The following is a 14,499-nucleotide window of genomic DNA, read 5'->3' as shown; positions in this document are numbered from 1 at the left end:
ATTATAATCGCTAGCTTAATGTGATTTGGGCTACCCTTTACCTTTCAACATATTCTTTAATGTATCCATAGTAACACCTATTGACTTCACCTTGCCTTGAGGCCTATTGTTCAGATTTGAATAGTAGTCTCTGCTAAGCAGTGGTGATAAAATGAATGCTTCAAAGACTAAAATTTGCTAATTAAGACAGATTACAGAGTTTAAAATAGTTTGTCTAATGCAATGCTTTTAATTCTACACAATGAGGACTGTGTCTTTATGTGCTAATAATTAGCTTAGAATTTTTTATCATATAAAGCTCCAGGAAGTCATATTGAAATTGTTTTAAATTACTTTAGTCTATACTTCCGGTCAATTATTTTATCCTCATTAATGCCAAATATAAATGTTCACCACCATAGGGACTGACAATTATTATATATGATATATATATTAATTATATCATATATATGATGCATTCTAATGCTGTCTGTAAAGTTCACAAACCCTTCAACATATAAAATAATCTGAAAGCTTTCTCAATAACTAAAGGAAATAAGGAAATAGTACGAATGAGAACTTTCCCAAAGACTTTTAATCAGTCAAAGACTTTGAAACCGTAACAAAAACAAGGAAGTAAGATTTTCTTTAGTCGTCATTCCTTTTAACATTTACAATGGAATGTTAATAGTTATTATCAGTTTTCTTTTTCTCAGATCTACTATAAATAAAATGTGCACTAAACATATTGTGTATTAGTTAAGCGTCACAAGCAATGAATGAAAAAAATCAGAAGTACCTAAAAGTAGGAGCATCAGAACAACAGTGACCAGGTGTGCACTAGGGATGCATCAATACTGGTATCAGATATGGCCAAAGCATTGACCTCAGTATCGGAACTAAAAATTCTGGACCAGTGCATCCCTAGAGTGCACAGTACAGACAGCAGGAGTGTAACAATCCCTTAATTTCCAAATATAAATACCACATAAATCAAGGCCATTATAAGGCAATGCTCTTTTTTAAACCCCCCAACTAATTCCTACAGTCGTTTATAGTTTCAATTCTTATAAAAATACAAAAAGTACTAAATATTGTATATACATAAATCTACAGGCAAAAAAAGTGTTTAAAAAATTATTTTTTGTCACTGCCAGAGACATTCCTCAGTTCAATTAAAAGAATGTCAAACACAACATTTGAAATAACTGCAGAAAGCAAAACGTGCAGGTAATGCATTTTTAGATAAAATAAAAGAATTCTGGGGAAAATAAATAGTTGAAAGAATCAAAGTTTCCCAATTCTTCAATAAGATGATAAAGCATATTGAATAGTTATATTAATTGCACTAATCCATCAACCATGAACAATATAATGAGCTTCATATTGTTTTTCATTTTGTGCAAATCTAGACGTCAGATCAGATGGTGAGTGAGTGACTCACATGCATGTAATGTAAACTATGTGCAAGTGGGTTTTTATGTTCTACAATGATCATATTTGCTTTGAGACACAGGTAGTACTGTTTATGCACTTTCATGTTATTACAGCACATTAGATTAGATGACTTACTTCAAATGTTTTATCAAAATCACATCCATCAAACATTGACATGATCCCTACCAATGAGCTGAGCTGTGTCATCATCAGTGTGTGTGTCATCACTCTCCGTGTCAGTGTTCTCCTCATGGGAGTAGTACCCCTCAAAGCCCACTATGGGGGATTCACTGCGGGCAGGGGAGGCCAGGCATTGGGCAGTGGTCATTGTAGTGTGGTTGATGGCGGAGTAGTCCACTAAACTCCCAGAAGGAGAGCCAGGATTGGAGGGTCGCAGCAGAGGGGTTCGTTCAGAGTCGCCCTCTGTCCCTTCCTCCTCGCTGCGGTGGCCTCCTTCCTCCTCAGACTCAGACTCTGAGTGGTCTGCAGTGGGACGAGTCACACGCTGTTTGCACACAGGACAAGTCTTTTTGGTCTGTGTCAGCCAGGGGTCCACACACTTGCAGTGGTAAGCTGAGAAAACAAAAAATTATAATCAAATCACAAACTTCTGAAAAGGCGTAACATATGTTACATATATTTACCATGTGAACATGGTAGGACTCTCAGTTTGTCCCCCTCTTCATATTCATCCAGGCAGATGGCACACACGTCATAATCATCTCCTACAATGAAATGTTATTTTAATGCCACTATAACTACAATACAACAAAACCATTTTGACAATACCTTTCGAAAACACATGCGTCGGAATGCGTTTGAGCTGTTCTTTGGACAAGCGGTTTTTCCTCATCCTTTTTGAGTATTGTACACATCGTATGATCTGCAAATACGGGGCCATTGTGGTGTTTAGATTCAGTATATTAAAACAGAAGTATATTCTTAAAATTTATACAATTTACGCACCAAGACAACACACATCACAATAATAATGAGGCCAATGACACCGCAAAAAGGTATCAGGTAGTAGGAGAGTGGAAAGCTAAAATCTGGTTTAAGAATCACATAGGCCCTGAGGGAAAAAAAAAAGAGTTGTTATAATACAGCATTTTGCCATGTCTTTATAGCCTGACATTTTAGTTGAAGCTTTTCTCACCCCTTTTCTGGAATAATATAACTTTTGAGCACTTGAGAAGCATAGAAGCTGGTAAATACAGATGGAATCTCAATTTCATCAGCAAGAGTCTCTGTATAAAGGCGACAGCATCAACATGAATGAAAATGAGAGAGAATGATATCTTTATTTAATGGTTACTGACACTGCAGTAAAAGGTTAACATTTCAATGGCCTTACCATTACTGTAGTTCATACTCAGTAGAGTGTCTGAATACATGTTGTGAACAATGGCTGCATCAAACCCAGCTTGTTGAGCATGTAGGACCTAGAGCAAATATTTTCCAGATTATCTATATGTACTATAATAGCAGGTGAAGAAGCATAATCTTTAGAGTTGCATATACCTTTATATCAAAATTACATTCAAAGCGCTTTATTAGTGCTATCAATTTGGTAGTGTTAGCATCAAAATTTGGAGGCAGTGGAGGTGCTGTGTCTATTGGTGTGCAGGCATTGAGTGGACGAGCTACCACCAATATTCCCTTCAACAGAAAGAAAAATATAGGTTAGGTGAACAATAAAGAATTTTGTAATGCATAAAAAAGGAATTCTTATATTCAACCATTAGCCCATCCTTGGGCAAGCTGGGTCCAAAAAGAGCTGGAAGATCCTCAAACAACATAGATGTCGAGTTGGAGTAATGCTGTCAATACAACAATCAATATTGAAACTCAAGGAATGATTTTGATATTGACACATTGTTGATATACTTACAGCATAGATATAGGCATAAGATGATGAAGAAAACAGGGAGCAGAAAACCAGGAAGAAGACATCTCCAACATGAAAGTGCATCATTGTCAATTATTGCTGAATTCAACTGTTCAAAAAGAGGTAAACCATAATTAGGATGGGACCAAAACTAGAATATGTATGCACAGAGCAAGTACAAAAATGGGAAGAGGGTGGCTGTATGGTTAGTAGTTAGGGTGTGTTTCTTTGCTTTGCATTTAAACAAAGAAGGCAGAGACGCAAACAAGAAATTCGGGCATAACGTGACCTACATTTTCAAACAAAAAAAGTAAATTTGAGGCATAAAGGTGTCTTGGGTAATTATGCTATACTGAAATTATACCACAAGAGAAAACTATGCCTTAGATGAAAGGGGTGTGACGCAAGAAAAGAGTGTGGATTTGTCCCCATGTTTACGTTTGGCTGACTAGGTTGACCACAAATCGATAAAGCAAATTCACACAAGATCAAAGTTAGCAGTTAAGCTCTATTTATGCTGTAGCCTTCATGTTAGTAGTCTACTTTGTCACTCGTAACCACAGACTGTCTATGCTGGCAACAGTTATGTCGAGTGACTATAACAAAGCTACGAACAACAGCCTGTCGCTAAATAGGCAGATAGACCACAACATGACACGAAACCTTAGTTTGTTTTCTGATTGTGTCGTAATATAACAACGTATTTTCTTACATATCACAATGTGGGCGCTGTTTTCTCGAAAAACAGTCCCGAGAGAAGGGATTAATGCTAACCTTGCTCAGGGCTGACGTTAGGTAACACAGTGTCGTCTCGCTGTAAAATCGCTGTACGATTATACCACACTCGTAACTGCCCTGTATTCACACAATATCACATTAAATACAGATCAACTTGTCCGATTGGGAGACGGTGCTCCCGTTTCCTTGTGTTGTTAGCTGTTAGCTCGTGTTTGTTATTGTTGCTACTTGGAAGAGGAACATTGATCCAGCGCCTGTGCTCATGGCGCCGCTGCTGGCGGGAGGGAGTTACTGCAAGAAGGCCGGACTGTGACGTCACGCGGGGAGTGTTCTGCCTGTATGCCTATGTTAGAATGTTCAGCAGTTACCATGGAGACACAAGACACACACTGGCAACACTGTCATATTTCTAAGATTGTCTGTTCATAGTCCTGTTTAGGTGTCTGATTTTCAACAAAAAAGTGAGAGTAACAAACTAAAAAAAACCTGTTGCCTAATACTAGCCAGCTTGTGACTGTAATGTTATTTGAGAGGGATTTGTTTAACAGCACAAATTACATCAGTTGCAAAGTATCAACAGCTTGTACCAGGAGTATAATCAAGAGTGAACAAGGTCTAAAATATGATCTTAGTTCTGTCCAAGGAATAACCCAAAGGAAGACATACACGTAGATTCATTTGGCACAGATATTGTGGAACAATTTCTAAACCTGTGTTAGAGCTCTTTGGTTTGGTGCTCTCAGCAACATTAACTTAAACCGTTAGAAGCAACGTGTTTTACTCCCTTACTTTAAAAATAAACACAATCTGATTATATTTCATGAATAATTTTCTGAAATTGATGACTAGCCTCTCAGTGAGGGAGTCGTGCATCTTAACTTGCACACCAGAATCTGGATTTTAGCTGAGTTGTATGCAAATTTGGGTTTATTCCAATGTCAGTGCATGGAGTGTAGTCTGAACATTTGAGCTTCAGATGTGTACCCTCCCCATCTCCATTCACTTTGCTTTATGGAAAAGTTGAGTTAGCATCACTTCATTTGGAGGAAAACATTTATTGTGATAGTTTCTTTCATTCAAAGAAAAGAGTAATGTATCAGTTACATTGTAGTTTACTCACCCATGGGATAATTTAAAGCAGTGGTTCTTAAAGCAGTCATTGGAGGATCTCAAGATATAATTTTTAAATATTACACTATTTTATGAAATTTGGACTTAAAATTGTAAAATTGTTACTGGTATTAATTTAATTTTGCAGTGGAGGTCTGGTATTGGCTGCAAAGTTTTTTGGGGGTTCTGGCCTCAAAGGTTTGGGAACCTCTGATCTAAAAATCCACCCCTCACAGTAAAAATACATAGATTTAAGATGTGTTTTTTTTAGCAATAAAACAGTTGCAATTGAATAAATACAAGATAGATAAGTTTAAAGCCACACCATGGAACACGCAACACAACAAGAGACAAGCCGGTAGAGGATCCAATCACCAGAAAAGTAGGACAGCTTTATTTTACATTTAATCTGTCATCGGGTAGGGCAAGGCCCGGGGGACATGGCTAAAATAAAATATAATCTTGATACTTTACACATCTTGAACTATTACAGTTTGTATTTTCTGATCAATTTTACAATTTTGCCTTTTGTCATGCTTTGTAAAACGAAAACATAATTTGATTTATTGCTGGACTGGCCCTGGATCATGGCATATGGAACTAAGACTTGAATGTAGCTATTTACTGTGTAAAAATACATAGTACCTTTATCATTTTTTCCTGCTTTTACTAATAAAGGGATTTGTAAGAAAGACAAACCACGTCACAGTGTCAGAATCTACACGTTTATTATTAATCTTTCTGTTTTTGTCAATTTGAGCTGCAAACATGTCAGTCCATTCAGCACATCTTGGCACACCGTACCAGGTCAAAATAAACTTAAATTAGATTAAGAGAATATCCACTAGTCTTCATTTCTTCAGCTCCACTATGTCTTGTGAATAATTTTAGATGATCATCCGCTCTCATAGAAAGTGAGAAACACAGCACCTAGAGGGTTAAAATAGTGTGTTAATGTTTTTGGAAGCTAAAATGATAAGAAAAACTCAAAGACTACTTACAAGAAGCCTTTGCCACATCCTAAAGGTCCAAAGAAGAGCTCTGTTGGCAGGCACACTTTCCGGCACACTCCATTCATACTGGGGCAGGACCATGGGAAAGATGCCGCCTCAGTTTCAACAGCTGAAAAACTAAAACAATTATTATTTACATCTACACAATACACAAACTAAATACTTATTTTATGCATGCTTCTTTATCATTTTTGCTATTATTATTTTATCTTTAAGTTGCTCCATATTGGTGAAGCAAATTCCCAGTTTACTGACAACAGCAATAAAACTCTTCTGATTACCAATTGCAGAGGTTTCAATTTTTTGGGAATAGAATGTCGACTACAAACAATAAAATATCCTAACTACTTATATTAAAAATAGTTTACCCTTAACAGACTCTTGTGGAATGCATGGGTTTCTTCTATTAGTTTAGCAGTTCATATTTCAATCCTCTCTCAAGTATTACTACTCATGGATGTGTGCATAAAATGGGCACTGTAAACGAAATCCTTATTTTAAAACATAATTTGCAACTCTAATCACAAATTGCAGCACTCGTCTGAAAAATCACACATTTTTTTCCCAAATCATGCAGGCCTAATATGATCTGTTAGCAATAAATGTATTCTGCTTCTTACCATTAAAGAGAAAGACAACCAGCAGAGCCAAGGCTACGATCCGATGAGACAACATGGTGGCAGTCAGGTTCGAACTGAAGAGGTTCTGCCTGGTTGTGTGTATTTGGGTCTATGGGAGGAGTGACAGTAATAAGAAGCAACACAGTGCGCACTAGGCCTTTTATTAAATCATTATAGAGCCAACATGCCTCTCATAATTCATTTAAAGAAACTTGATCACCACGCCAAACTCGTGATGGACTGTTGTCATGAGACAGGGATTCCAGGGAAAAATGATGCTTCTTTGGACCAAATTCAAATGCTTCTAATGTGGCTCTATTGTTTATAATGTGACAAATTTGAGAAACTGTGCTGTGTAATCACTCCATAGTAAGTGACATTACTGGATATTTTGTTTTGGTTTTGCCACACAAACAACACACAGATACTGGAGGCCATAACTGAGACAGAAATACAGTCATTTGTTTTAGTTTTAATCAAGATGCAGTCAGCTAATTATTATTTTTTGAAGAAGTTTTGTTTTGTTTTATTTTAACTGTGATGAATTGTGCATTGCTTGATGGGAGATGCGGATGTTTGTTTATGGTCTGTTTTGGTGCTCAAAAAGAGGAACTTAGATCTTGTCATTCCTTTTTCCTTTTTATTCATTGGTGTAATTTTTTTCATATTCAATATAATATCTGCGCTACATCTAGTCATACTTTTAGCTGCCGAAAATGTATTCAATTTCAGTCGTTGTTTTAAATGTTTTGGGGGTTTTTTTTCTATGTAGTCCACACAAAATATGCTAAAGATATTTTACCTGACAACATAAGCACTGGGCAGAAATGTTAATATAATAACTGGATTTCTGTGTGTTTCAATTATTACGCCTGAAAACATGGGATAAAATTATAATGGTTTAAAAAAATGTTATTGATTAATGAACTGATAACTTGCCAGGCAGTTTTGAGATTAGAATATGCTGAGTAAAAAAAGAAAAATGATATAAAAATAAAGTAAAAAGCAGTGTATTCTATATTTTGAGGGTCTACTGGCTCCACAGGTCAAGGCCCTCAGACTTTCATCCGAGTTACATCAGTTTCCCTGGAGTAAAGTCTTCACTGTTTGTCCCTCATGTCCTGTCTCCAGTCTCCAGTGATGTCCAAAGTCACACCAATACAACACCCGCTAATTGCTTTCAGAGGAAAACCAAGTGGACTAATGATCAATTGCATCACCTTTAAAGTTTTTGTTTCAACAAATGTTGCTTTAGTTGTGTAAGCATGTTCCTTTTATCCGATCAGAAGAATCACTGGAAACCAGAGAGTAGAATCACTCGAGTTTTCTTGTTCCCTATACATCCAATCTAATACAAGTCCGGTGCGTACTGTCCCTAGTACGTGCACAAAGATCTCAGGGGTGGTCCCGTTTTGATCTGAGTGCCTTACCCTGAACGCCACATTTAAACATAAATCACAAATATTCAGTAGCTGGGTGTGGACATCTTCTTCCTTCTGGCACTCCTCTACCCTCCAGGCGCCCCGCTGGCGCAGCGTTATCTGTAATAGCTTAATCTATCTATTATCACAGTACGTTCTTTTCTATGCGATAGGGCAAGAATGGAGTGTGTTTGTGCAGTGTTGCGTGAAAGTCCTAAACCTCCTTTTAGTCTAATCTTTAATATTATGAGCAATGACGTTTACGTCCTTCAGTCTTTAATAATAAGAGTCTAAATCCTAACAATGGTAAAACAAATTTTTCCTGTTCTTGTAATATTGTCAACTGTATAACACTGTAGACAAATCAATCAAAATAACCTCATTCTTACATTATTTTAGTTGTGCAGTGGTTTCAAGTGGGTTCAAAGTAGTGGTTTAAGGCGACCAAGACCACACTGTCTTACACGCTGAATGACAGCCATAATTCAGTAGCTAAAAGTCTCTTTCAATAACTTTACATTTAGGCAGGGTGGAAAGAGACAAATACAAACAGACAAATAATTTTGCCACTGTAACTGAATACATTTTAAGGGGGATTTGAAGGGGATGAATTATACAAAATTGATTTATATGAGTTTATAATCAGATTAGAACTGTGTTCCATCACCATTTTCTACTAGATTTTTTATTGATTCATGCATGTTTAAGGACTCCTATACTGCCTGGCATTCAGGGCCTGATTGGAGTGCTCTTTCCTAACTCTGTCTTTCCTAACAAAGACAAAGTCTGCCATACATCTGCATCTCTAAAGCACTAACCACTCCTTTGAAGATAGCGAGGTTCAAATCTTAGCCAGAGAAAAGAAATAGTTTGAGAGGGGAGTTAAAGAAGCTTTTTTTCTTAGGAAAGACAATCCTTCCTTAAACAGGAATGGGGCCTGAGACATAACCTCTCCCCCGTCTATAACTCCATCCTCAGACCCAAACAAAGAAAACAATAGCAGGGTGGTTAAAGGCTCAATAGGGCAGCTTCAGCTGAAACTGGAGACAATAGCTGTTTACAGTTTCAGTGTAGTTAGCCCCTACACTGAAAGATATAAGGCAGTGTCCAGCAGCAATCTGACCACGACTGAAGAAGCAGCTTGGATAAGCAGCCAAGCGTCTTCACTCCTACAACAATTTGTCCAGTTGACAGAATTAAACTTCGTCTTTTGCTGACCATATCTCGGACCTGTACCTCTGCCGGTAGCTTATGGTCTACTGGACAAAATTTGTTAATGGTCTTGTGGACCATAAATCTACACACTCAAGATGGTGTAGATGCTGCTAAAAAGCAGCTGAAAATGTTTCCCTTTGAGCAAGTGTTCTCACCCCCTTAGCTTAAGGGCTGCTATGACTAATGTTATTACAAATATAATTTATGCTGTTTTTACCTTGACCTACGTCTGTGAAAAGAGCAATCTAATAAACTTTACTTACATACTTACTTCAAAGATACAATGACTCATTCATTTGATTCAAACATTTCACTAGTGTTTTCATTTGTCACAATATTAAAATTAAAAGTCAATTTGTAATACAAACATACACTTTTTAATGAACAAGCTAAGCTACACTAGCTCATGATACTAATTTTCAACGCAGAATACAATTCTTTCAGTTTTTCTTTTATACTTCTGAAAAGATCTAGCTATGACACTAGTTCAGTATTGCTTTGTATCAATTTTGTCAAACTTGCAGTTTATTTCAATCACTTGGACACTAAAGTCTAAATCTTCTGCACAAATTCCACAACTTCCACTCGAGGAGCAAATACTCATTTCATGTGGGCACAAACTTATATCCATTTTTAAGCCTTGACCCTCACATCAAAACTACAAAACACTTTTAAAAATACAACAATCAACTATTTAAATACAGAACACAGATTAAAACTGCACACTCACCTACCTAAATAAATACTGGCCTATGGACTTTGGAGGAAAGTCCATAGAACAAAGACACAAAGGACAACACTGAACACACAAGAACCACAATGAATAGATTTTCTAGACAGACACAGAAGCACTAGAAACACAATGTAAACGACTTCTGTAGGGAGACAGTTGAAGGCCCAAGTCAAACACAGTTTAGACACCAACTGCTAAAATCCAGAGATTGGAAAGTATTTATTTTTTGTTGCCTTAATGATAAACCAACAGAAACAGTGTGATACTGGTCCTACAGGTGTCTGACTGCCTCACACTACATGAGAACATTCTCTGGCCAGTGTCTGGATGATGGTTAGATAGGTTTATATGCGATGACTGTGTTTATATTTTAACCATAAAGTGTCTTATGTTTTGTTCTAAACAAAATCTTTTGTTCTTTTCAAACATTCTGAATTTTGTGTTTGAAAGATTCATCCAAAGCTACAATATGCCAACATCTTAGATTACCTCAGAGAACAGGATCTAAATGTTTTTGTTTGTATTTGTCACAGAGGAGCACTCTGGGCTGAGACAGATGATCCCAAATGTCCGCCTCCATCCACTTTAAAAGGTCATACATAAGAGGGAGGGAGAAGGAGCGTGTTACAACTTGGTGTGTCTTTAAGAAATGGATACTTACTATTTTTCATGTACTAACTATAATGTTTTTAGGATGCTTTATCTTTTTGTGTTCTTACGATACCAAGAATTTAAATTGGATTTTGATTTTAAGGATTAGGATACCACCATGGTACTAAAAATGCTTAAATAATTCGACTAGCCGTTTTCAACACAAAATATTAGTACTTTCTGCATCAGGTCTAACTCAAGATCTTTATAAAACTGTTCAGGAACTTTACTTACAAATAAGTATCTAGTTTTGGTACTAGTTTTAGTATAGATTAGTATATGATTTTTTTTTATTTTTTTTTTTTTGTGGTTGTTACTGATATTTTTTTCTCATTTACAAATTAATGCTCCAAAGTAAAGTTGTAAAGCTTTAAGGTTTTTTCTCCTGTCTGTATTTTGCTTTATCTCCATATTCCAAAAAGATCAAAACAACAGTATATAAAGTAAATATGTATAACTGCCTCTTGTATGTCTTTTACAGATATGGCCAACTCTACAGTGGTGACATTCTCCATGCCCGCCTTCGCCCTGTTGAAGGCAGACAAATATGAGCTGTTTGCCCTCTTCTTAACACTGTACATCATTACTATTACCCTAAACATCTCACTGATCACTGTCATTTCTAAAAACAAAAGCCTCCATCAGCCAATGAATATTTTCTCTTGCCTTTTAGCTGCAAATGAGATCTACGGCAGCACTGCTTTGCTTCCTGCCATCTTGGTTTTGCTCTTATCTGACACATTTGAAGTCTCTGTAAAATGGTGCATGGCCCAAGTGTTTTTCCTTCATACATATGCTGGAGCTGAGTTTTGTATATTAGCTGTTATGGGCTATGACAGATACACAGCCATTTGTCACCCCCTGCATTATCACAGCATCATGTCAAACTCGAGATTAAGCAAACTAATCGCTCTAACGTTGCTATATCCATTTATTATATTTTTCATGTATTATTCCTTAACACTAAAGTTGAAATTTTGTGGTAACCACATGCCTAAATTGTACTGTGTCAACATGGAGCTTGTTAAAAATGCCTGTTCAAATGTCACTCATATAAGTATAGTAGGTCTTTGTCTTATTTTTTTCTATGTGGTGCCTCAAGTGCTCATGTTAGTATTTTCCTACATCCAGATTTTAAGAGTTTGCAGAAAATTGACCAAAGAATCGCAAAGAAATGCTTTGAAAACGTGCGTCCCACATTTGTTGTCGATTGTGAACTACACAGTGGGATCCCTATTCGAGATTCTCCAAACGAGATTCAGTATGAGGCATTTATCACTAGAGGCACGGATTTTCCTCTCCTTGTACTTTATTGTCATTCCCACAATAACTAATCCAGTGCTGTACGGGCTGGGCACTCAGCTGGTTAGGATTCAAATCCTCAAACTCTTTATCAAATACAAGATCCTGCCGACAAAGATTACTGTGGCTGTGACAGCTACATGACACAGTGTGCCTCTCTCCAGGGTAAAAACACAATCTAATACCACATGCTTACATGCTAAATTCTCACTTCCTCACTTGCACTCAAATGTGGAAACTCTTATTTGAAGCCTTTAGTTGTTGTTAGAATCTATCAAAATGTATGCTTAAAAGAATGAGTAGTGTGGACACAAAAATTCTAAATAAAAAGTGACAGAGACGTATAGGTTAAACAAAAAAGTCTATTTAAAATGTTAACACAACAATAAATATCTTTGTTAGTTTGTTTTCACCACTTTGTCACCATTCACAAATTAAGAGCTGATGAAGCCTGGCTGGAGGTGAACCGTTAACTACAAACCAAGTAGTGGCAGCCCAGTTATTGTAGTGAATTATTCATCAGCACACATGTCCTTGTTGGAGTCTGGTTTGAGCCCAGTTTAGTCCAGATGTAGACTTGGTTTGGCACTGTTCTAATTCTGGTTTGATCCTAATCTAATCCCGATCTAGTCATGTTCTAGTCCTGTTGTAGTCCTGGTCTAGTCCTGGTCCAGCCCAGAATTTGTTCAAAATTTAGTGTCAGTTCAATCCCATGTTTTATGTGGCCTATGTGCAAGTGTGAGCATACTTTATAACACTGCATTGCCTTTTTATTTTAATGAAATAAACATTAACAGTTAGTACATACATATTGTTACTTATTTCCCTAAATAAGACCAATCTGAAATTTATGATGTAAGAAACAGGGCTTCTCAAGAGCTACAGTATGACATCAAAATGTTGGGCATAATAAAAAACATCTCGAAAGCAGATACACTGTAGGCCAACTGTTGATTAGACAATACAAATTAACATGCTGCATTGCTCTTGTACATATAACTGCTCAAATTTTAATGACTATCCTGTTATATTATAGTGTTTTATACACTTTATGGTAATCACAAAGGTTAATGTGGGATTTAAAAGCATGGATCCAGCTGCTTGCCTGACATTGAAATATGTTTTTTTTGTGCTGCTTAGGTATATGTGCATGTATTATTTAAAATGTATCTCTATTATGCAATAGTGTAAATCCATTTGATTCCATATAGAAGCCAATAAATAATTAAATGCATATTAAATGGTCCTATATTGCTGTCAAAAAACTGACCTTTGACCTTGACTGTGAACAGCTCTGTTACACTGAGACACACAATAACACAAACATCTCTTTTCCCAGAGGAAGTCATTAGGACCTTCTGAGGTGCCCATTTAGATACCAGGAAATATAAGGCCAGATGTTATAGTAAACAAACTATAGTAATTAATAGCCTAACTTTAATGGCCTAACTAAGCCATATTAAAGTTAGAGTTATTTAAATTAGAGTAATGAGGCGATGTTTGAGGACTGGAGAGGTGTGGTTACAGCTGCCTTAGTACTTTAGAGAGCCAGAGGACACAGGTATCTGTCACAGGGGAGTTAAAATTAAATGTACAAAGGAGCTCATTAGAAGGATGCATTTGGGACAGTGAGGGTTCATCTTGGATTGAACTGAGTTAAACTTTAGGCCTGTGTGATAAGAGTTTTTGCTCTACAATTTCCCAATGTCTATTGATATGTTCAATTTCTCTGAGGTAACTTCCATTTACCTGGCTGGATACTATGGCATGGAGAAAACTAAAGAATGGTATTTCGTCTTGTTCTTCATTATATACCTCATTATAATAGTGGAAAACGTGCTGTTAATAGGGACTGTGTGCGTGGACAAGTCTCTCCATGAGCCTATGTACATTCTGATGTGTAACCTGGCAGTAAATGGTTTATATGGAGCCACTGCGCTCTTGCCTGCCCTGCTCAGTAACGTGCTCTCCCGCTCCAAAGACATCTCACTGGCACTGTGCCAGACGCAGCTTTACGCCATCCACACATATGCCATCACAGAGTTCACAGTTTTAGCAGCTATGAGCTACGACAGGTACATGGCCATTTGTTTCCCTTTGACTTATCACACCTTCATGTCCAAAAGAGTCTTCAGGATGATTCTTCTGACCTGGCTTTATCCCTTGGTCGCGTTTTTCCTCGTTTTCGCCCTGACGATTCGCCTAAAAATTTGCAAGAACACTATAGACAAAGTATACTGTCTGAACTACTTGCTGGTGCAGCTTTCCTGCACTAACACAGCTCTTGAAAATACTGTGGGTCTCCTCTCGGTGGCGCTCTACACGGGCCCTCAGCTGATCATGGTGATCTATTCATATGTGCATATCCTCAGAATATGTTTAAAGACTTTTT

At 37.0% G+C, this 14,499-nt stretch overlaps 2 protein-coding genes across 2 annotated transcripts; both read right to left on the bottom strand.

Moving 5' to 3' along the window:
• Positions 1–556: 556 nt before the first annotated feature.
• On the bottom strand, positions 557–4,314 carry rnf167 (ring finger protein 167). The gene is made up of 10 exons (XM_033978881.2): positions 4,079–4,314; positions 3,308–3,413; positions 3,156–3,236; positions 2,938–3,075; positions 2,771–2,858; positions 2,573–2,663; positions 2,383–2,488; positions 2,206–2,299; positions 2,061–2,141; positions 557–1,989 (listed from the first exon to the last, which is right to left on the bottom strand). The coding sequence occupies exons 2-10, from the start codon at positions 3,389–3,391 to the stop codon at positions 1,580–1,582; spliced, it is 1,173 nt and encodes a 390-aa protein (XP_033834772.1). The 5' UTR covers positions 3,392–3,413; positions 4,079–4,314; the 3' UTR covers positions 557–1,579.
• A 1,605-nt stretch (positions 4,315–5,919) lies between these two features.
• Positions 5,920–14,297, bottom strand: defbl1 (defensin, beta-like 1). The gene is made up of 4 exons (XM_055226338.1): positions 14,219–14,297; positions 6,786–6,894; positions 6,154–6,274; positions 5,920–6,082 (listed from the first exon to the last, which is right to left on the bottom strand). Exons 1-4 carry the CDS (start codon positions 14,222–14,224, stop codon positions 6,058–6,060), a joined length of 261 nt encoding a protein of 86 aa, XP_055082313.1. The 5' UTR covers positions 14,225–14,297; the 3' UTR covers positions 5,920–6,057.
• Positions 14,298–14,499: the final 202 nt, after the last annotated feature.

This window comes from Periophthalmus magnuspinnatus, chromosome 14 (genome assembly GCF_009829125.3).
Source record: "Periophthalmus magnuspinnatus isolate fPerMag1 chromosome 14, fPerMag1.2.pri, whole genome shotgun sequence".
Taxonomy (NCBI): domain Eukaryota; kingdom Metazoa; phylum Chordata; class Actinopteri; order Gobiiformes; family Gobiidae; genus Periophthalmus; species Periophthalmus magnuspinnatus.
Note: the sequence above shows the minus strand (reverse complement) of the source record. Positions and strands in the feature narration are given on the sequence as shown.